Here is a 21300-nt window from a genome sequence, read left to right on the forward strand (position 1 = left end):
GGGTATGATCAATATTAGCCGAGCTGCGTTTCAGGAAACAAATCAGGGTGAACGAAATAGAAAATCTATGTGTAAACATATCGGTTACTATACAGGGGATCTTTTAGTAAAAATAAGAAAAGTTGTTAGCATGTAGACTATTTTATAAATCAAAACACAGCTCCTCTGGTAATTTTAATTCTTCACCAACGTTTCCGCAACCTATGCAAGCCTCCATCTTCAGGGTGAATGACACTAAACGCTCGTACCATAAATGGAAAACACACAAAGGCAAAATGCAAGAAAAAATGCGGGCAACTAAACGATAAGAAAATAATTAGCAATAACGTTTTGCCTCTAGTCCTTTAGCTAGTGCTTGTAGCATGCCGAAAGCATCACGTCTATTTTGATGTTCATGGTGTTACCCTTCTTATGGATGTCCAAGGTTTCAAAAATAATCTTTTTCTGTAGTCTGACTCTCTTGCTATGTAGACTATTTGTATAATATGACTTTGAAGCTTTCTTGTGTGACACTAAAAAGGTTCTATACCGTGTTCAGGAAGGTTTACCTTCAAATAATTGTTTGTTATTGCAGCGCCCGTCTCGTAGAAACTTTCAGTCAACGTGGCCAGTGAACGATACCGTTGTTTCGCTGAAGCTTGAATCGATTCGGGAATCTTGTTTATTACATCGTTCTGTGTTGTCAGAAACTGGGGCCAAATGTTTTCTGGGGGCTTGCTTTCGCGCAACCTTGCCCGCCGACAGGGAATGGGGGAGGCCAACGTGCCGGGTAACAATGACCCCCGGGACCAGGCCAACGCGCGCCAAAAGCGGAGGAGAGCGCGGAAAGACCGCAAACGGTCCAAACTCATGAACTGGTGTGATTCGCCAAATGCTCAAACGGTAAGGCAAACAAATTAATATAACTCGATAGAAATCCACAAGACAGTACAGAGAGATGTAATAAGAATATCAAAGCTCATACAGAAGTAGGTATTATTTTAAACGTTTCGAATAACTCTTTATTAATTTTCAACATAGCATGTTCGAAATGATACCTACTTCTGTATGGGCTTTGATATTTTTATTATGCCTTACAACAACCTCCAACCATTACGCTCCAGAGCGTGATAATATAAGCGCAAATATTGATAAAAGCAAAGTGGGTAAAGTACTAGGCAACTGTCACTACTTTGCCACATTTGTGGGACGGTTGTCGCAAAACATATGCTCTAACTTATTTTATTTACCCAAACTTCCCTTAACTCAAGAGTTCTTGAGTTTTTCAGCGAACTTTTTTCCGCCAACTTTTTAAACTGGCAGATTATGCGAAATGTTATTAGATATCTGTGATTTTTCAGTTTTAGGTTAGCTGGTCAATGCAGTTTAATTACGTAAATCAACATCTATAGAACATTAAGGTTGTTTGTGCTGTCATATTAACGAATTGTATAAAGTTAATTTGCAGAAAAAAAATAAATATCCCCAACTTAAACTTTGTCTAAAAAAAACAAGTGTTTCTCAATTGATTTGTCACTTCGGGTCTATATATCAACAAAAGATACCGGTTCGTCTGGCCAGGGAGGAGTCGCTATTTTGGATTATTAAAATGTCCGCAAGGTAATTTTAAATCAATTCAAAAGGTAATTTTAAATCAATTCAAAAGGTAATTTTAAATCAATTCACCACGCCATGAAACCCGTGAGACTTTCAAAATAGTCATAAAAATGTTTTCTATAATTGGAGAAGTCACTTTTGTACTCAGTAAAGCGTAATTCAAAAAGTTACATTTGACATATCAGTTTCTTGCACTTTCTCTGTACTTACAAAACAATTCAAACAAGCACCAAGGCGTAAGCGTTTAAAGTTACAGTAAAATTGTTTTACGAAATTATTCCAGCGGAACCTTAATTTAATTAATAAGAGAATTTACGGTGGTTTAAATATTGTGATTATTGTAGCTAAAACGTTGGTTTATAGACCAAAATGTATGGTATATAAACATATATATGTGAAAATGCAGGTTATTCAAAAAAGATCGTAAACATTGAAAGGGAAACACACAAGAAAACTTATAAAGAATACTAGCTACAAGGGAATTATCTAACGCCATGGTATTACGACCAACGACATATAACTAAAAGAGGAATAATATCCTGGCGGAATAACACCAAAACCTGTCGGAACAAGGCAGGCTCAATCCAAAACGCTAATATAAAGTGAAAACATTCTGATAGTAACCATTTGCGTCCACCGTAAAAAGTTTAATAGGTTGAGTCATTCGAGCTGCAACGGGCTTCTTGGCTGCAAATCATTTTTTCTTAGTAGTGTATTAGGCTAGGGATAAAATCCAATTGTTTTCCTTAATTGCAAATTTGAGACAAAAATGGATTTTCTAGATCTTTAATGTCAAATGTTTAACAATAAAACAATACTGCTTTAAATGGAAAAACTTCTTCAACCCGTTGGAATTGCATAATAGCAAAAAATAAGTCAAAAATAGATCTACGTATTCAAAAAATATACAATTTGAAACTTGGCTGACCCACTGCAATTTGCAGAAGTTCTGCTAAAATAATCAAATTCCTAATTAGGTCCGTATATAAAGGAGTAATCCCTATAGTCACCAGTTGGCGTCCCTTTGCTATTGTATAGGGCATTTGTTACTGGGCCGAACAAAACGAATAAATTATTAATATTATTGCTGCTCTATTGATTAGAGTTATTATTTAAATTAGATTGCAGTATCCCAATTTATTTTTTATTCCTACTCCCACAGGAATGTACCAAAGCAACATGACAAAATTCAACTAATATTTATTCCCCAGCCCACTGTCAAATTTACAAAAAAGTGATGCATACTCCGATTGCGTTTTTCGTTGATTCTTTTGTGTTAAAACTTGAAAGCTAGTCTATAAATTGAAACTACATTGAAATGCCGTGTATTAAAAAGAATTGCGACCTTTGGTGTATAGGAAGTCTGATAAATTTGAGAGATTACTTTGATTGAGCATTGCGTTCAAGGAAAAAAACAGCAGTAGTTACACAGGTTAGCATATATTATTACAAAATTTGCTATATAACTGCTATGCGTATTGTGTAACCTATAGGTGTACTTTTTTACCAAAAAAATATCCTAAATGCCTTTTAGAAGTTGTTTTATTTAAGTTTGTTTGTCGTAAAGCGCAAACTAAATATTGTATCGGTATTTATATAAAGAGTCACTGAAAGGCGTATACGTTAACCTAAACTCAACGTTAAACACACGTTTCAAATTGTAATTTATTTTCAGGAAAGCGCCAACATGCGATCAAGCTACATGCTTGAGGTACCTGGTAATATCCGCTTGGTGTCAGCCGGGGGCGCTATGATCATCGTCGGGACAACGCTTATTGCAATAAGTATTCATACATATATTTTTGAAAATTTGTAGGCTTAGACACAGTTGAATTTGTGATCGATTCCTATTTTTTTCGCTTCTTGGCGTCAAGTGCCCGAAAGGTAAACTGACAGTTATTTAAATGGTTGAAAATGAGTCATTTCAAAAACACCTAAGTCGAGGTCAAGTCATTTTCAAAAAATGTTAAAGTCCAGACCTTAGTCATTGTTATAGCAAGTCAATTCCAGGCCAAGACATCGTCATTAAAAAATAATTTTTAAATAATAAAAATGAGTGTATGCATTCCACTTCATGCAATATTTCGCACAGCAAAAACTCAGGCGAAACAAAAAATAAAGTGTTTTTATTAAAAATAAAGTATTTATTATTAAATGTTTTTAATTAAAACACTTGAGCTCAATGAAGTCATTTGCTTCGGTCAAGTCAAGCAATTTTTCTAAATCACTATGGTCAAGTGCTCAAGTCAACCAACTTTGCCCAAAAGACTTTTTTGAAGTGCAGCCCTTTAAAAACACTGATTTCATATTACAACACTGGTAATTCACACTTAAAAACTAAAGCATATTTTTTTATAAATGCGCAATACAAGTTAAAAACAACTAGCGTACAAAGGAAATCATACGGCATTTTTTTTGGCAAAATGCTACCATATAATTACCTAATTAAAATATAGCTAAACATAGCATATAGTTGATTGTTCGCGAATTTTATTGCAGGTGTCTTGCTGACTTGGGCTCTTGAATCTGTATTCTGCTGGCCGATGGGAATCGGGATTGGGATCTATACAAACCTCGTTGCTATCACGTGGGTGCTGGAAGAAAGAAATTCACAAACGAAACTCTACCATATTCAGGACATCTACACACAATACGCCGTCAATGGAAGGGCGGACATACACCAACAAAGTAGAACATCACATATACTCTTTATTACTTTTCGTATAGGCCTACTATTTATTGCAAAAGTTAAAAAAAGGTCACCTTCGTGCCGTGCTTTTCCAAAACAAATTTTCTTATCGCTATTCTTTAGTTGTATATATAGCTAAAATTTTCAATTTTCTTGTTTCAAAAAATGATTTAAAAATAAATTTTAATTTTAAATAGAGACAGATATATAACGATTTTTTTGTTGAAATGTTTTGGGCTACATAAAAAGGCAGCCAAGTTTATATCATAATAAAACGATTCACTTTTACTCTGCAGACGATTTTATATGTTTTTTTAAGGTGCTGCGCCGATTTTCCCATTTATACGTATGGTTGGTTTTAAGCCAAAGCGAATCCATATATATCTAGGGCACACTAAAACTGTTTTCTCCGACAAGCAAAATTAATAAACCAACACTTTATTTTTTGTTAATGCTTAGCGACAACATAAACAATTCTGTTTATTTTGCTAAGACCGACAAGTTTGTAATAAGGCTTTAGATCAGGGGTGTCCAACTAAAACATGCCGGCGTGCCAATTTTCATCCTATAATTTCTTCCCGTGCCAAAGTTTATTAATTAATTCTTTCTAATGATAAAAGCGTTTTTTGCAAATAATAAAAACGTGTAGTAGCATTACTGCATCTAAGTCCGTCGGTGAGATGACTTTTGCTTCCACACCAAACTTTATAGTTATGTGAATGCTAGCCTCCACTACAATATAATGTTATAGTATTAGAAGTAATTGTTAGGTGTCGTAATTGTTGCAATTGTTTAATATTGTGAATAAGCAATGGCAATTTACTGTATAAAAAACTAAGTACTTTTTGACAATTGGCTGAATAACAAATTAAGTATTTTAGGGGGACTGGCGTGCCATTTTTTATTAGGTCGCGTGCTACATTTAGCGCGCGTGCCGCTTGTTGGACACCCCTGCTTTAGATAAGTTTTACATACCGTCTCCAAACACAAACTCGTTGTGTAAAATAATTGTTTACAAAGGGGCTGTAATTGCTTTTACGGGAAGGTTAATGGCTTGATTACGTTAGTAGAATCTGAGCACATTCCTGTATTTGAATATCTTAACTATATATCTTAACGTATTTGGTAAACGTCCATTAACTATGATCGTGTTTGGTAATTTTTTACCTGACCTTAACCTTGACTTGTATTAATTAAACACTATGCTATTTACAAAAAGCTACTAATAATAGTCAACATTTTTATGATCTATCTGTGTTATATAAACCAAGCTTTGACTGTTCTGTGTGTTAGCCTACATATAACCAAGCTTTTGACTGGCACATGGAAGACCATGTAGTTCGGGTTAATATCTATTTTAATAATTTTGTACTACATCGCAGACACAGAAGAGTGTATAAGTGAAGTACCTTCAGATGCAAAATCATCAACATCTATTTCTCAAGTTCGATTGGAAGGCGGTAGGTTAAGTGAAAGTAACACTTGACATATTTTCTCAACCGTCAGACATACTATTAAAACGTGGACTATTTTCCACCTTGTAGGACCACAAGCGTTAAAAAGTTTAGACCCGTCAAATGGATTTTACAATTGCTGTCCTTGCAATTTTAAGATTTATAAGCTCGTGACACTTAGATGGCGTTCCGTGCTTCTAATTGGTGTGGTTTTAGCCTTAGGAATTTACGTCGATTATGGAAAAGCTTCTAATTGAATCGCGAGGGAAATTCCACTTAACAAAGCATAGCTATCCCTCGTTTACAGCAGACCATTTGTCATGTTTTAGCTCACCAAATTGATGAATTTGAGCGGCATCGGGCCGAAGAAAAGGACGACTTCATCACAGTAAATCAAACGCCAAACAAAGGCCTTTACAGCCTTCTGCCGGAAGCTGTCTTTCCTGTCACCTAATACATCAATAGGCTGCGATCAGCAAACCCCGGCCCCACTATTATTGTTTTTCTTCGTATTTTCATCGGTATCACAGTAATAGATTTTTCTTTGGTATAAATTGTACGTGTACCTTCGCACTATCTTTTGAATTTTGTTTAATACAGCGTTGTTAATAAAAATGTAACGAGACAATGTGCAATCAGTTTAAGCGATAAAACAGGTCTACTCTTATCGTGACAGGCTAGTAGGTAATCCCATAACCCGTGGGTTGAATTTATACAGGGCCAAGGCGAAACACCCATTATTATCACTCTGTAATAAGTTTTCATTTTAGCTAACGACAATGCTTTCTACATATTAAACAATAAATAAATAAGTATTTTTTCCATGGTGCGCTGATAGATTGTTAAGGAGTCGAAAATTAGCACGGATATTAATAAATCTCCTCTTTAAAACGACACATTTTACGGGGTGTAGCAAGAATACAAAGTAACAAATAAATTGTCGGCGCATTGTTTGAGAAAAATTGACATTTTTCGAGCACTGTTGACATAAAAATAATAATAAAAGCTTCCTATGTGTGCCCCTGCTTAACGCCTGCCTATATTTTATACTCCGGCTTTTAGGTGTTTCACCGAGCAAATTTTAACAGTATCTAAGAATAACATCTCTTCCGTTTTAAATGACTTACTATTATCCAAATGACTGGGAAAACCGTTGGCAATACAATAACAGTGCGTCACTGGCGCATCATACAGTGAGGGTATAGCTAATGTGCAAACGCTAGCGGAAAACGTGATGCGACTGGGGCAACATCGTTGCTCTATTCAAGAAAGTACATTGAGTGAGTGTAGTGGCCTAACTGTATGACCCGTCCAGCGAAACGATTGTATACAAAACAATTGACGGAACCGCTGAATAGGATTAGTCAAGTCGCAGAACCCCTTGCCTTACAGATAACTTATGTTCGAGTTATAACTGCCTTTCCGTCTTAGCAAAAGAAATTTAGTACTTTGCTTAGCACTCGTGTTCGGAGCATCAGAGTTGGGTTTTCACAATATAATTTAAACTGTTACCGAGTAGTATATAAAAATTTAGTGTTGCACGTTGTGTTATATATTTGTGTTGTACGTTGACGTTCAAAGTTGAACAACAAGCTGTTGTAAACAGATTTTAAAATCAGTTATGATTTACTGTGAACTGTTATCGTGTTATAGTTGTCCTGGTGTTGGCGCCCGAATTTTAAAGAGAAGTAGTGCGCAAGTCACGCCAATCTTTCTGCTAATATAGTCTAGTCCGACGCGTAGCCACAGCTGCCACAACAATTCCAAGTAAATTGTGATCATTAGGTATAGATATACAGTGTCAGTAAGCACAATTTTCCGGTGTACAAATCGATTTCCATGTTGTATGAACAGCCCCCATCTGCCGTACAAACAGCTAACGTGTATTTGACAACGATATTTGCATATTCGATTCCAGTTTCACTGAGTATCTGTTGTTGCTGCTGTGTGAAGCATTGCGTGTACTGTATAGTCAAACGTTAGAGTAGACAAACGGCCGAAGTCAATCGTAGCCGAAACTGTACCTGCTGGTCGTTTTAGTCGCACGAAATAGTTGTTCCCCGCAAGCACTTTCTCGCTGGCAGTTATGCACGGTTACGCGATATTCTGCAGATAAGCGTGCTGAACTAAGTGTCAAACAAATGGAAACCGGGTCCCATGGGCACCGGCATGCGTCATTCGCAAAGTGCTTAGAGTGATCGCTTCGCGGGCGTTTTGATCGTGAAAAGCGATTGGCGGCATGCAGAGTTACTATAGGGGCAGGCGAAGCTATAGCACGGTGTGACCTTGCCGTGCGAGCGCTAAGGCTGCTGTCGTTGCATGTGATGACACCTATTAATTTACTGTCGATAATCGCACTGACCTTTTACCTGATCAGTGCATGCAAATAGGTGTGTAAATATTGTCTTGTCGATGGAAGGTATTTACATCACGTTGCGTACGCAGACGTAACAAGCGCACATAAGAAAGTTATGAGGTGTAAGCGAACCTTCCAAGCGATGTGCTGTACACATGGAAATAAAGTAGGCATGCTGGTAGCCGAAAGACACATTTCTTACTAAGGTTCCATATGATGCAGCAAGTTATGTTTTCCTTGTCACCGATTTTATTTTGCTTGAAACCGTCGTAAAAGGCGTCTATCTAAGCAAATAGCAACGGAATGGTATTATACCTTGGATTAAGTTTTATTGATTCAGCAAAAGTGCCTCACACTGATCGGGTTGCAGCTGAAAAATCGATATAACTGCGCTCTCACTTTCAATCAGTAGTCGATAAAAAGCGTGAGCGCTATATCATTGTCGACGTTTTTATTACAGCTTTGGGGAAAAAATTGTTTAACTAGTTGTATAAGGACAACCCCATGCTGGTAAATGTACTACCTATGAATAGAGAGTGATGGATTTCAAGGCTAGCATATTTATTTTGCTTTGGCAAATTTGCAGCGGAATCAATACAGGTGAGTGATATAAAATTTTATAGGTAATCAGAAGTATAATTTTATATCAGTTAACCAGTTGTATTGAGCATAAACACCAATGTGTTATATATTTTAGTATAGAAGATAAATGTTTTTTTTATTTTGTCGCTTATTGTTGCCATCACCTGCTTTGTGTTCAGTAAGGTAAAATTACTTCAACTCGGTGTAGCAGCCTATTATTAATATTTATGTTAACCATAATAGGCTTAAAACATTGACAGATATAATAATGACACGACATGAAAAATCAGTTGCAGTATTCTTCTGGGGTATGGGCTACAATGTTGAAAGACAGGAAGGTGAAAATGCAATTGTTGACTTTCAGATATGAAGGCCCGCTTAATAGCCTTAGCCTCGATACTATGTATAGATTATTATTCATGTTTTGTTTTAAGTTTAAACTTTAAACATTTTAATTCTAACTCGCCTTTATCACTTTCATCAACACCTAGGCTTGTATGAATTCGTATTGCCACTTTTATTGAATTAAAAATGCCAAATTACAATACGGTGCCAATCAGAACGTAAATACCATTAAGAGCAGGACAACGTTGCGTCATGAAGTCATTGCCAAAGTCGTAATCCGAAAGTTATTGATTTAAAATCCTGCTTTATCAATGTCATATAAATTACAGATATATATATTGATTTTATTCAATCCTGCCTATTATCTTGTTTCAAAACACTGGCATGTTACAAAAAAGTTGGATTGTTTCGCGTTTGCTTTATCCCCGAAAGAATACAAAATTATATACTGGGGTTGCATCGTTGTCGCAACCTTTCTAACATAAACTTTTTATTACGGTATTCAGGCTAATCTTTTAATATTGATGTCAATGATTTTGTTTGGTATTTTACTACAATGCCATAAATTAATTTTCCAGGTTAAACGAACTTTCGATGAACCTTTCTTGCGTGAGATTATAAGTTAAGATACGGGATTATCTTCATCGCGAATAAAATCGCGAGGTAATCAATCAGTCATAGGCAGGTTACGCGTGCCCGTCAGCATTTATGGTTCCATTAGCAATGCCGTGATTTGCCCTTGTTTCCCACAAAAATCATTGTTTATTGCATGTTGTGCAGATCAAGTTTCCATACCAGAGGGGTTGTATTCTTATCCAAAGCCGATTTATCAGGTAACGAACCTTCTTATAGTTTTTATCCAAAAGGAAAATATATTAACGTATGCCTTTTATCTGATCTGGCCTCTCGAAAGAGTTAACTTAGTTTTGTACTGTAACACATGACGAAAAAATATCATACATTAAAAAGCCAATTCCTAATAAATTCTTTAGAAAAACAAATGAGAGTTTTGACACTTCCTACATAAAAGTAACACGAACCGAAATTTGTTGTTCTGTCGTATTTCTTAATATAACTTCCGCTGGTACACTGCAACTCGTTGTTATTTCAAAAAAGAGGGTAACTTCCACTTTAAAAGGACCTTTTTCATGAGTTGAAAAATATATTTTTCATAATTTGTCAACAAACGAATTTGTTTTCATGATACTTTAGTTTAACATGATCTGGGAGACAAACGCGAAGTGCTTTGTGGAGAACGTCACAACGGTTCGAGCAAACGGATCGATCGAACTGATAAGACGCAGGTATTTCGAGGTAAAATACAACATGCCCTCCGCCCTGTATCCCCCTTCATCGCACAAGCAGGCTTCGGAAAACAGCAACACCAGCCGCAAATACAAAGGCCCGAAAAAGCGCTCAGTTGCCAGCAACATTATCGACAACAACAACAACAGCAACAGCAACAGCAGCAGAAATAGCAGTACAGTAGCAGCAGACCACCCTAAAAGTGTTACCACTACACGTACGCTAAACGACGAAAATCAAGAGTCGGATAATACCACGACGGTGGGCAACATCTCTGTCGCCATTGCAAACACAACTTCGTCACCACGTCTCACGAGGCCGCTTGCGCCGGAGAATGGCACCGCCGCCTTCGAACTTCTACAAGTGCGGGACGTGGATCGAGAAAAGCACGACAACTTCGTGGTCGCCGTATCGTGCAAGAAAAGCGCCGAACGAGAGGTTCAGTTTGTCTTTTTTCGGCGTTCACCTACGGTTATCTTAACATGGCCCTAGACTTTGAAGGCAATGCACCGATAACTACGCTAATATCACGATGCCAGAAAATTTCGAATTAAAAAAGCGAGTTGTACGTTGTATCCTGACAAAAAACTAAAAAAAATGTAAACGTCACCAGCCCAGACAAACAACTAAAGGAAGGTTTACTCGATATCTATGTGTCGCTTGCTTTAGATATACTATTTTAATTTAAAAATAATATTTCGTGAAAAATGTGTGTGAGCGTAATATACTTCTAGAAATGGCCTTGTTATTGCTACGTGATTTACGTTTACACTGAGTGACAAAACGTGACCAAACACGAACCTACGCTCCTAATACTACGGCGTCGTGTGTGACGTCATATACCACCGATCGTGCTAGATATTCCCCTCACCGGAAACACCGTTTTTATGTTACAAAGAGTTAATATAATAAATGCGCTTATCTTGCTCGTGAAGCCAGAGATAAAAAAAACATGAACATTTATTTATTTTCGCAAGCGCTATGAAAGCATATGCGTTTAGTTTAAATATTTTATTAGTGTTTGTTGAGACGACTTTGAGCAACGATTTTCTTTGTTATTACTGTGATGCCGCCGCTGTAAAACTTAATTTGCAGTATTCAAGCAAAACCACAAAGGTTGTAAAAGAGATACAAAATCTCTTTTACAACCTTTGTGGTTTTGCTTGAATCTTACGATATGGAGAAGAGATCAACAACTAGCAATGTTGGAGCAGGCTTAGATCCCAAAATTAACAAAAATAGTAATAATATTATTATTATTTCATCAATTAATTTGCAGTACAGTGACTATTGTCCGTGTATATTTTATTTGTTTATTTTTCCCTATATGCAGGATTATGCATCAAGGCTGATATCTATAAACGTTACCGACAAAAATGACAACACTCCAGTTTTCAATCAAACGTCGCTCTCAGCTACTTGTATGGTTAGCGGTAAGTTTATCTCTCTCTCTCTCTCTCTCTCTCTCTCTCTCTCTCTCTCTCTCTCTCTCTCTCTCTCTCTCTCTCTCTATATATATATATATATTACACACGTTTGTTATTAGGTTTCGCCGTATAGTTAACTCTGGCTTTAAGCCTAAGGTTTAAACAAATTTTTAACTGTTCCGTAGCTCGTTGAGAAACACTATTTTTTTCAGAAATTTTACCATTTTTTCTTGGTTTAAGATTTTTCCGACTTTCCATCAGTGATGAACATCAGCGCAACTGACGAAGACATCGGATATAACGCCAAGCTATTGTTCAAAGAAAGTCCTGGCACGAAGCGAGTCTTTGCCGCTGACGGTTTACCAGTTGGTACGTCTACTTCTCCCAGCATTTACTTAGACATTGACGACCATCATACATCAGTAAACGGCAGCAATGAGAATTCGCCACAGACAATCTTTTTTACCATCTCTCGGTTAATTGTCATGTGAAATCACAATTCGACAATGCTCATCGCAAGTTTGCTTTCATATCTATTAATATACAAGTATTGTTATTTTTGAACACAATTTTCACTTTTTTATATGCAATTATTACCGCGTGATATTATTTGAATTTTGTCAAGTCTATATTACGATTATGCTTAGTTTCAATTAACACTCGATTTGCGATCAATTATGCAAAGATCTCCACGTATTATTATAATCAAACTTGATTCTTACCCCGTAGTTAGGATGGTCAAAACCAACACTGCCCTGCAATTAAAATAGGTGTAGGGTCGTTACCATTTATAGGAAAACTATAAAATACTGAAAATAACGACACCGTTTAAATTTATTGTTTTTTTATATATGTCAAAGAAAACTCTATGGATACCCTGGTTAATGTACGTTCTGACGGTGAAGTGCTTCTGTGGAGCCCGGACCTCAAACCAGATACGACGATAACCTTTGGTGTTATCGTCAAAGACTGCTACAACAGTGCAAACGGTTGGTAGGCTATAACGATGTGTTTGATACTAAGTATTTTATTTCAAAATTGAGGCAGAACATACCGCGAACCGATCCGATACCGGGAACCGATTTTCGAGTTGAAAATTAGGTTGAAATATGCCCTTGTATTTGAAAGTCTATTTATATTTGATTTATAATGTAATATTTTCTGAAAAATTTACCTTTTAAAGTAACTCAACATTGGAACGCAAACTGTGGCTGTAATGTACAACTATAGTAGTATTGGATGGTTACCGATACCTACGAAATATGGGATGAGTACAAATACTATTACTTGGTATAGGAAGTCGACTAGGACCCGAAATTATCAGATATCCTTCGTTATAGCGCATAACACCTAACACAGCCCTTGTCGTTAAACTACGTCTGGTCAATTTACACTTCTTCGCACTTTTAAGAGATAAGACACATTACGTATATGTAAACTCAAAGAGTTCAAAAGTGTTTTTCTCCACACTTGTATGGGCGATTCTAAATCTTTTTAAAGTCACGCTTTGCACGACAGTCGCACAGGAACTCACTAAACACAGCACAGTTTTGACTGATTGCTTACTGGCATGTTTATACTGCCAAATTTATAACGTTGGGTTGTTTGCCGCAGGTAACCGAGCAACGGCTACAGCTACGATAAAAATCATCCCGAATCCTTCTGCAGACCCAACAAGCAACCCAGTCACCGATAACGGTACGCTTTTTTAACTACTTTACTTTATATTACGATATAAATATGTTTGCGAGATTAAACACATATATTTATATGAACTGTAGGTACCAGGACTAACGTCAAACAAGATAGCTCCTTTGGTCATTATTTTGGTTCTCCAATGTTTTGAAGACCTACACGAGTAGCTTAAAAAAAGACGATTTTTACGATTGTATCTTGCTATTTTAACAAACTTGCTTTATATTACGATATAAATATGTTTACGAGATTAAACACATATCTTTATATGAACTGTTGGTACCAGGACTAATGTCAAACAAATTAGCCCCTTTAGTCATTTTTTTGTTCTCCAATGTGTTGACGACCTACACAAGTAGCCTAAAATATACCAGAAAAATTTGAAGAATGTATCTTGCTTGGCTTGCAGTCCTGACGTTCCGATGGTGGATGGTGGGGGCTCCGGTACTGGCGGTCGTTTTGTTCGTGGCGGTTGGACTTGCAGTTGTCCGGATACGAGCTCGTAACAAGGGAGCAGTGCTGATGATCGACGACGGTGGGTATTTCACCTGTAGTGTAAGAAAGCAGGCGAATACGGAAATTTTATTAACGAGTAGTAAAAATGTGTTAAAAGAAGCAAGGTTTTCAAAGGTAGCTATGTTTAGAGGGTTTTTTGATAAAGTGTGGTCGTTTCAATATAGTTCGTATACATAACAAGCATTTATCTAAGTTATTTTAAACGGGGAGCTTATGTGTCCCCCCATGCCACCTCTCACGATCAACTTTCACCTTTCTGTACCAAAGAATTAAACGAGCATCAACAGTTAAAATAGTCGTCAAATATCGTCAAACGTCCTATTCATCAACCGACAATCAACGAACAACTACATGCGCGTAATTGTTTCTGAACCGAGGCGGATTTCTGAAAAACAACCCAAGCCAAAGCATTTACTGTATTAAACATGATTGATTGCAATGTCTTAAATAAACACGACTGACTATAGTTGCAGTATAGGACAATTAGACTATTTAACTGATCATTTCCACAGAGTTTCTTCTGGCTGTTGAAGGAGCACCAACCACATAGCAACAAGAAGGCGCTTAGTTGACTGCCGTAATACTTAGTCACTCAGCTGAATGATCGCATTTATTAGAAAGCTTCCGGTGATGCAGACTTCTTGTGTTTACTATTTTACATCTGCATTAAGTTCAAATTGTTTGAGTGCCATGTTGCTTATGTGCGTTAACTGTCCTTGCTTTTTGTCTTTATATTTTTTTGTTGACACTGTAGGACTACTTTAAGTTACACTGACCACTGCCATTGTAGCATAGACCACTCCTTTGACCTTGAGACTGTAAAGTCGAAACAGGGGTGGACAAGGTCATTTTTTTTGTTTGAAGTTGCAATATACGTTCACGTGAAAAGTTCCACAAATATCGCGAAACACTGATTTTTCGTTAAATCGTAAATTATTATAGTTAACTTTCAATTTCGCACCATTTTATGTAGTTACAGAATTATATTCAAATCGTTTAGTTTCCATAACCGATAAAACAGAAAGATACGCGTACTTTATTTGTTGCTTTTATTTGTTGCTTTTTTATTTATACTGGGTTCGGTTTTTGTGAAATAAATTTCTTTAATAAAATTTTAAATGTGTCCCTACCAAAACTAAATGGACTTTGACCACCATATTAAAATTCGCGTTCTTTAAGCAACCACTGGTTTAGGAAATTTCGTATAAAAGCACTAACTAACCAACCGAAAAATTATGGATCAAGGAAAATATTTCCAATGGCTCCCTGGACAATTTACGGCCTATACTTAATTGTTAATTGTTTAATTGTTTTAATTGTTCTGCAAAAATTATTGTTTGAGTCACCACTATAGCCTATTACTCATTTACCCAATACAGGCGTGGAAAATATTTCTATTTTATACTATTTTACTATTCATTGAGGAGATGTCGGGATGCCCTAGTAATAAAGATACATGGCTGGTAAGAAATAAATATTTATTTTATATTTACATGGCTGGTAAGAAATAAATATTATAAGAATATTTCTTTACTGGGTTTTACCGGAACGCTGTTCCAGTTTGCTTTTCAACACTGCGATAACAATTTTGAACACCCTAACAGCGCCACACTACGGATTAACTTATCATCCGCGATCAAACTTAGTCAATAACATGGCCGCATTACAAATACCGCCACACCTTAATCTGTTGGTGTAAACTTGAGTTTTGCCATACAAACGTACAATTGCTTAGCCGCACTAGTAGTGTTAGCTTTTTAAATGAGTTTTCTAAAATGTACGATTTACAGTGTCTTTTTCGGTTCCCACTTAATTGCTACTGCAAGCGCACCTCGGACTCTCAGGTATACCGACTACAGCCAAATATATCAATTCTCCCAGTGCCGAAACTTGGTGAGTTTGGGACGTAGAGCAAACCCCACTAGGTTATGTAACCCCTTAATATTTTTAAGTTACCTCACTTTTTCACCACAAAAAACATTTTTTCTGTTTTAACCATGTTACAGTAAAATTTAAAAAATAATAATTCAGCGGCTATAGCCAAATAAGATTTTAAAGTGTTCTGACGATCCACCGATAAACGGGAACACACAATAAGACCTAAAAAGCAACAATATCTTAAGCAGAAAAATCTATAAAACCATAATATTAGGACCAATTCGACTCTTCCATTTAGGTCTAATTCCGACGGATTTAGGACGTATTCCGATTTAGACAGTAATACGACCATTAGATATTAGCCCTATTTTGGTGTTATTCCGAACTGTGTTTTATTCCGACGTTGATGTAATTCTTACCTATCTCGGTCTTATGGCTGGAGTCCGCACAAACTATTAAAATGTAAGTACTTAACTTGCCACTAGTTCGACGTGTCTTGATTTTTCACTCACATATTTCTCTTTTATTTTTTAACGATTTCTAATATAGAAAGTTTTTCGTTCTGAAAATACCTGTATTGCAATGTTTTACCAGCTATAGCTACCGGTACTGACAACAGTCTGCATTTCATGACACTTTTCGCCCAGATGTCAGGTGTGCAAATGTTCAATCAAGGATATGAGCACAGGTGATGTTTGCAGCCCTGCTATATCGCTGTGCAATTGTTAACTTTGCATTACGGCCCACGTTTATCAATGTTTCATTCTTATGACCGCTAACGTTATTCTTGTGGAGAAGTACTGGGTTGCTACGCAAATAAAATAATGCGTATCAATGAGCAAAAAATATATGCGTGTAATTTCCCTGTGATGTACGTCATTTATAGAAGATCTCTATGCCATTTCATAAAAATCAGTAGACAATACCCTATAACAGGGATGGCGAACCACTGTCCCGCGAAGTGACCCACCACAGATTTTTCATGACCCACTTGTCTCTCTCAAAAGGATGAATCTAAACAGCAATTCTTTTTTACAGGACTACACACTTTAAATCAGGGCAGCCCAATCTTTGAGTCGTGTAAAAGTGTTTTAGGGGTTATAAGTAGGCCTACATCATTAAGAAAACTAAAAGCATTTTGTTTATCACTGTAAAACGTTAAGGGTGGCGATTCTTTAAGAAGGGTAATGAAGAGCTTGCAGACTAAAAATTCTGAAAACCCAGGTTAAGTCATGCTGACTGCTAAACTCCTGCAATCCCCCCAAAATGCTGCAACATTTGTTGACTATTTAGGTTCTTAATATTCGTGGGAATCCGAATTTGGAAATCGTCCAAAAACCTTTAACTACCAACCCAGGCAATAGCACTTAAAACGACGCAGCAGCAAAGTTTCGCATAAAATAAAAATATAATTAAATATATGACCTATTTGTGCATTTTGTAAGGATTAAGGTCGTGTTTGTTACCCGGACGATAAAAATGTTCGCCATCCCTGCCCTATAAGAACTCTATAACTCCACAACTAAAGGTAACGCATGATTAGCATTATGACACGCATGGCTAACTTTGGGTGGTGTTAGTGTAATAAGCTTTATAAATTGTGTTTGCAAGTAGATTTTGTTTGAGCTACAAAATGGAAAATACAACATCCTCCGAAGATGAAACACCTGAAGCAGTATCGTTTACGCAGAGCAAAAGTAACGCACTACAAAAACTTGAAATGATAAATGCGTCACTAAAGAAGTAAGATTTGTTGATAATAACATGTGCACTAACATTTTGTCATGAACTCTTTCGAAAAGTGTGGCAGATCTTGCGGATACACAGCCGAAAATGTTGGGGTGGCTGGGTGCACAAAAAGTCGTAAGTGTACCCCGTTAGTGTAACATATAGTGTTACATATATTGTGGTACACACATTCTATTTTCAATATATAAAAGAATGGAAATTTTAAGTTTGATAAACAGTTGCATGAGGCGAAATCACAGTGACTTTTTGTGTTGCTCACAATCACTATTTATAGGTATAGGTAATACCTGACATAGATAAAATGTCATCCTGCATCGATAGGATGGTACCTTTAAAAACATTCATGGGTTAGAAACAAGCTTTGAAAATCATACACTGAAAACCTGGGGAATAAAACTTACTAAACCTTACGCCACCCAAACTCATATGCTACCACTCTTCCTAACCCAAATATTTTGTAGTGGTGTAATAATTGTTTAACCACTTGAAAATTCTATAATGGGGTGGGCATAAATTTACTTTTTATTAGAAACAGGGTTTAAAACAGAGCTGCCATTGGGCACACAAACAAATTGCTCCTGCTAGACACATTGATTTAAACATTGTGTTATTTTGTTTCAAAAGATTTGACGATACACAATACAACGGCCATATTACAAAAACATTATAGATTCGCGCAAAAAAGGTTGCCCCCTGCTGCAAACCTGTTGTCATATGTAAAATATGGATAAAAAATAGTTTGAACGGGGGATGACTTATCGTTTATCTATAAGTTAGAAAAATTGTAATTAATTAGGGCCGTCAACATTCGATGATATGAAAACATGCAATGGCACACAAAGAGACTTTGTGCTAAAACATAGTGAAGAAAAGCAGAAAAACTTTGGGCAGTTTTAATGTTAAACATGGATAAAACAGAGTTTGTAGCCTACAGCGCTGTAAGAGTGGTGCAAAACCCAAACGAAACCATTAAAACAATTGCAAAATATTTAAATATTAACTTGGAGCTCGCGATCACAAAGGATCACTAACAAAGTTTTTTCTCCATTACAATAACAAAGAAACAAATATTGAAGTGATATTGCTAGATTGAAGCAAAGCTGACTTTCAGTTCGTCGGCCAAAAAAGCGGAACTCGCGGGCCAAGGGCCTGCGGTTGGACCACACTGTTTTAGAACATTAAAAATATGTCATTAGTGCGTTGAAACTTAATGGAAGACGAAACCAATGTGTGAGGCATGAAAATATTTAAGAACCGAAAGAGTTAAAATCAGCAAATAAACAGTTTGAAATTGGGGAATCACTTTTTAAAACAAATCAAAAATTTACTGCATTCTTGCTTTATTTGGTATTGATTTTTAAAGTGATATGGGTCTGCCATGATGACAAATCCATCGCCATAATTGTGCCCCTGCACAGCAAAAGCACAATATCTTTGTAAACTCAAGAGCTTTTAAGTTTCAGTCACCCCGACCAGAAAATCTCTTTTATTTAATTCACCCCTACCTAAAGCATACTATTAAGGCATATAAAATTTACATGTAATGCAAAGTTATTGAGTAAATTTTAAAAGTGAAATAGGAAAAAACTATTTTGGTGAACTGATCAGCAGTTCAAGTAACACAGCTATCGAGACTAGACGATTTTATTAGCATATTTATTTCAACAAATTTTATTATTTTTATAGTGATAAAAAGGTTCAAAGGCAAATGATTCAAAGTCGTGAACAGCGTAACATTAAACAAAAGGTAAGAGAAAATGTAACAAAGGCCACCTAAATAAATTCAATTGCTATTTTTTGTGTATTTCTTAAAAAGTAAAAGCATTATGTTAAATAAAACAATGAAAAATATGTAGTATTACAAATCATAAAAATCTCAAGTTTTGTTACTAAGCAACAATGAATATAATACTTATGAATAGAATATTGCATAAATTGCTGTTTTCTAAGATAAAGTTAATAATTTGTGCAATAAAAAATATATTTTTCTCATATTTTACATTTTGTAAACATGATTTTAATTTGGCATTTCTTGCTAAGAAAGTCTATGCATTTATATTAAGTGCTTTGCAGTGTTGGTAAAACGTTGTTCTACTTGTCCAGTAGTTTTTTAGTAAATACAACTGCTTTATTTGTTTTTTGCAGAAATTAAAAACACTTCCATTGGAAATTCTGCAACAAGCTGATAAAATTCTACAAAATAAAAAACAACAAAATATTATTCAGGAAGTTAATCTGTCGATGAGCAATACTTCTAATGATGATATACAACATGAAACAAAGTATGTGCATTTTGTAAAATAGTATTTCACCTACCCTGTGAATTTGTAAGGACAGTTTTGGGGTATTACTGTTTGAAAGTGATAAACCTCTCTTCTGTTTTTTGTTAGCTTATTTTAATAACGGTATACCCTGAACTAAAGGCAGATCATTTTTATCAGGATTTTTGACAGTTTGTTGGGTGTTTTGCGACTTACCAATACATCTATGCATTTTTTTTTAATTTTACCGTATTTAACTTAGTTATGGTTATCTTAATATTTTAACGTTACCGCCTTTCTGATTTATGTTATAATGTACAACTCCTAAATTCTTTAATATTGTCCAAACTGAAATGTTGTTGACATCTGGCTTTAGTTATATTCTGTCGTTTTATTTGTTTAAAGCAAAGCAGGACAAAAACAGTTCGTTCCCATCGGACGTTTTTGCAAAACCTCGAAAACAACGGATTCCGTTCTTCAATTTAAATCTACCCACCTCTATAACGGACGAATAAGACGTGTTTCTTCGAAACAACATACTAGGTTGAAGCGCAAACGACTAGTAAAAGGTTTTTAAAAACTACAATTTTTTGTTTTATGGAAAGGTATTCACTCTGAAACGTACTAACTGCTTTAACTGCCAGGCATGCATGGACAAAGATGAGAAAACATAAAGAGTGACAACGAGGATACAACTATCTTATTCTTCCAAAGAGGGGTGGAGAAAAGTGTTATTGTTGGCAATTCTACCGCGACTGCACCACTGTTTCTTTGCTATGTTATTTGATGTTACCAGTTTAATTAAAATTGCTGAACAAGTCGGTGTTTGTTTTATGTGTCACAATATTTTGCTGATTTTCGTCGCCCTGACGCAGTCTGCATTGGCTGTCACTAGAATCACATTTCTGAAATTCCTACGCTGCAATAAATAGACATCAGATTACAGGGGGTGTGTTTTTCTGGACACCCTGATTGACGAGGCCTGTCCTAAGGAATCAGAGCTAATCAAAGAACCTTTCGACCGCTATCCCGCAATTATGGATTTTTCCTGACGTTGATCTGTCCCTCCTCAGTTGCCCTCCAGACGGCGAATCAAGAGATAAATTTGCAATATATTTCAATGACTCGCTAAGATCTACGCATCGTCGGATACTGATTTGTTTTACCGTTTCTTATTTTCAGTTACATTGACCTAAAGGAGGCACGGATCTAGGATTTTTATTGGGGTAGGGCATAAACATTTTCATAAGATGGCGGCTCAAAGTTAAGTCATAACGTGACGTCACAAAGAAGTTATCTTAAGAACACTACACAATTCGTTTTTGTTGAAGTTTTAGGATGGAGAGGTGTTGCTTAAATACAAAAGCTATCTTACAAATATGTTACCGATTCACACAAAGCGATGCTAAATAAAAATAACAAAAAAATGTCCTTGTTCACCCAACTC

At 36.1% G+C, this 21300-nt stretch overlaps 2 protein-coding genes across 2 annotated transcripts; both read left to right on the plus strand.

The window, feature by feature from the left end:
- Positions 1-8555: 8555 nt before the first annotated feature.
- Positions 8556-15088, plus strand: LOC146167885 (uncharacterized). The gene is made up of 9 exons (XM_083389338.1): positions 8556-8695; positions 9803-9855; positions 10235-10765; positions 11661-11760; positions 11995-12123; positions 12615-12743; positions 13369-13452; positions 13859-13984; positions 14478-15088. The coding sequence occupies exons 1-9, from the start codon at positions 8635-8637 to the stop codon at positions 14513-14515; spliced, it is 1251 nt and encodes a 416-aa protein (XP_083245464.1). The 5' UTR covers positions 8556-8634; the 3' UTR covers positions 14516-15088.
- A 2335-nt stretch (positions 15089-17423) lies between these two features.
- On the plus strand, positions 17424-20931 carry LOC146167886 (uncharacterized). The gene is made up of 5 exons (XM_083390605.1): positions 17424-17586; positions 19279-19339; positions 19738-19874; positions 20259-20422; positions 20498-20931. Exons 1-5 carry the CDS (start codon positions 17477-17479, stop codon positions 20515-20517), a joined length of 492 nt encoding a protein of 163 aa, XP_083246731.1. The 5' UTR covers positions 17424-17476; the 3' UTR covers positions 20518-20931.
- The last annotated feature ends 369 nt before the right edge of the window (positions 20932-21300 follow it).

Source organism: Ascidiella aspersa, chromosome 1, assembly GCF_963924565.1.
Source record: "Ascidiella aspersa chromosome 1, kaAscAspe10.2, whole genome shotgun sequence".
NCBI lineage: Eukaryota > Metazoa > Chordata > Ascidiacea > Phlebobranchia > Ascidiidae > Ascidiella > Ascidiella aspersa.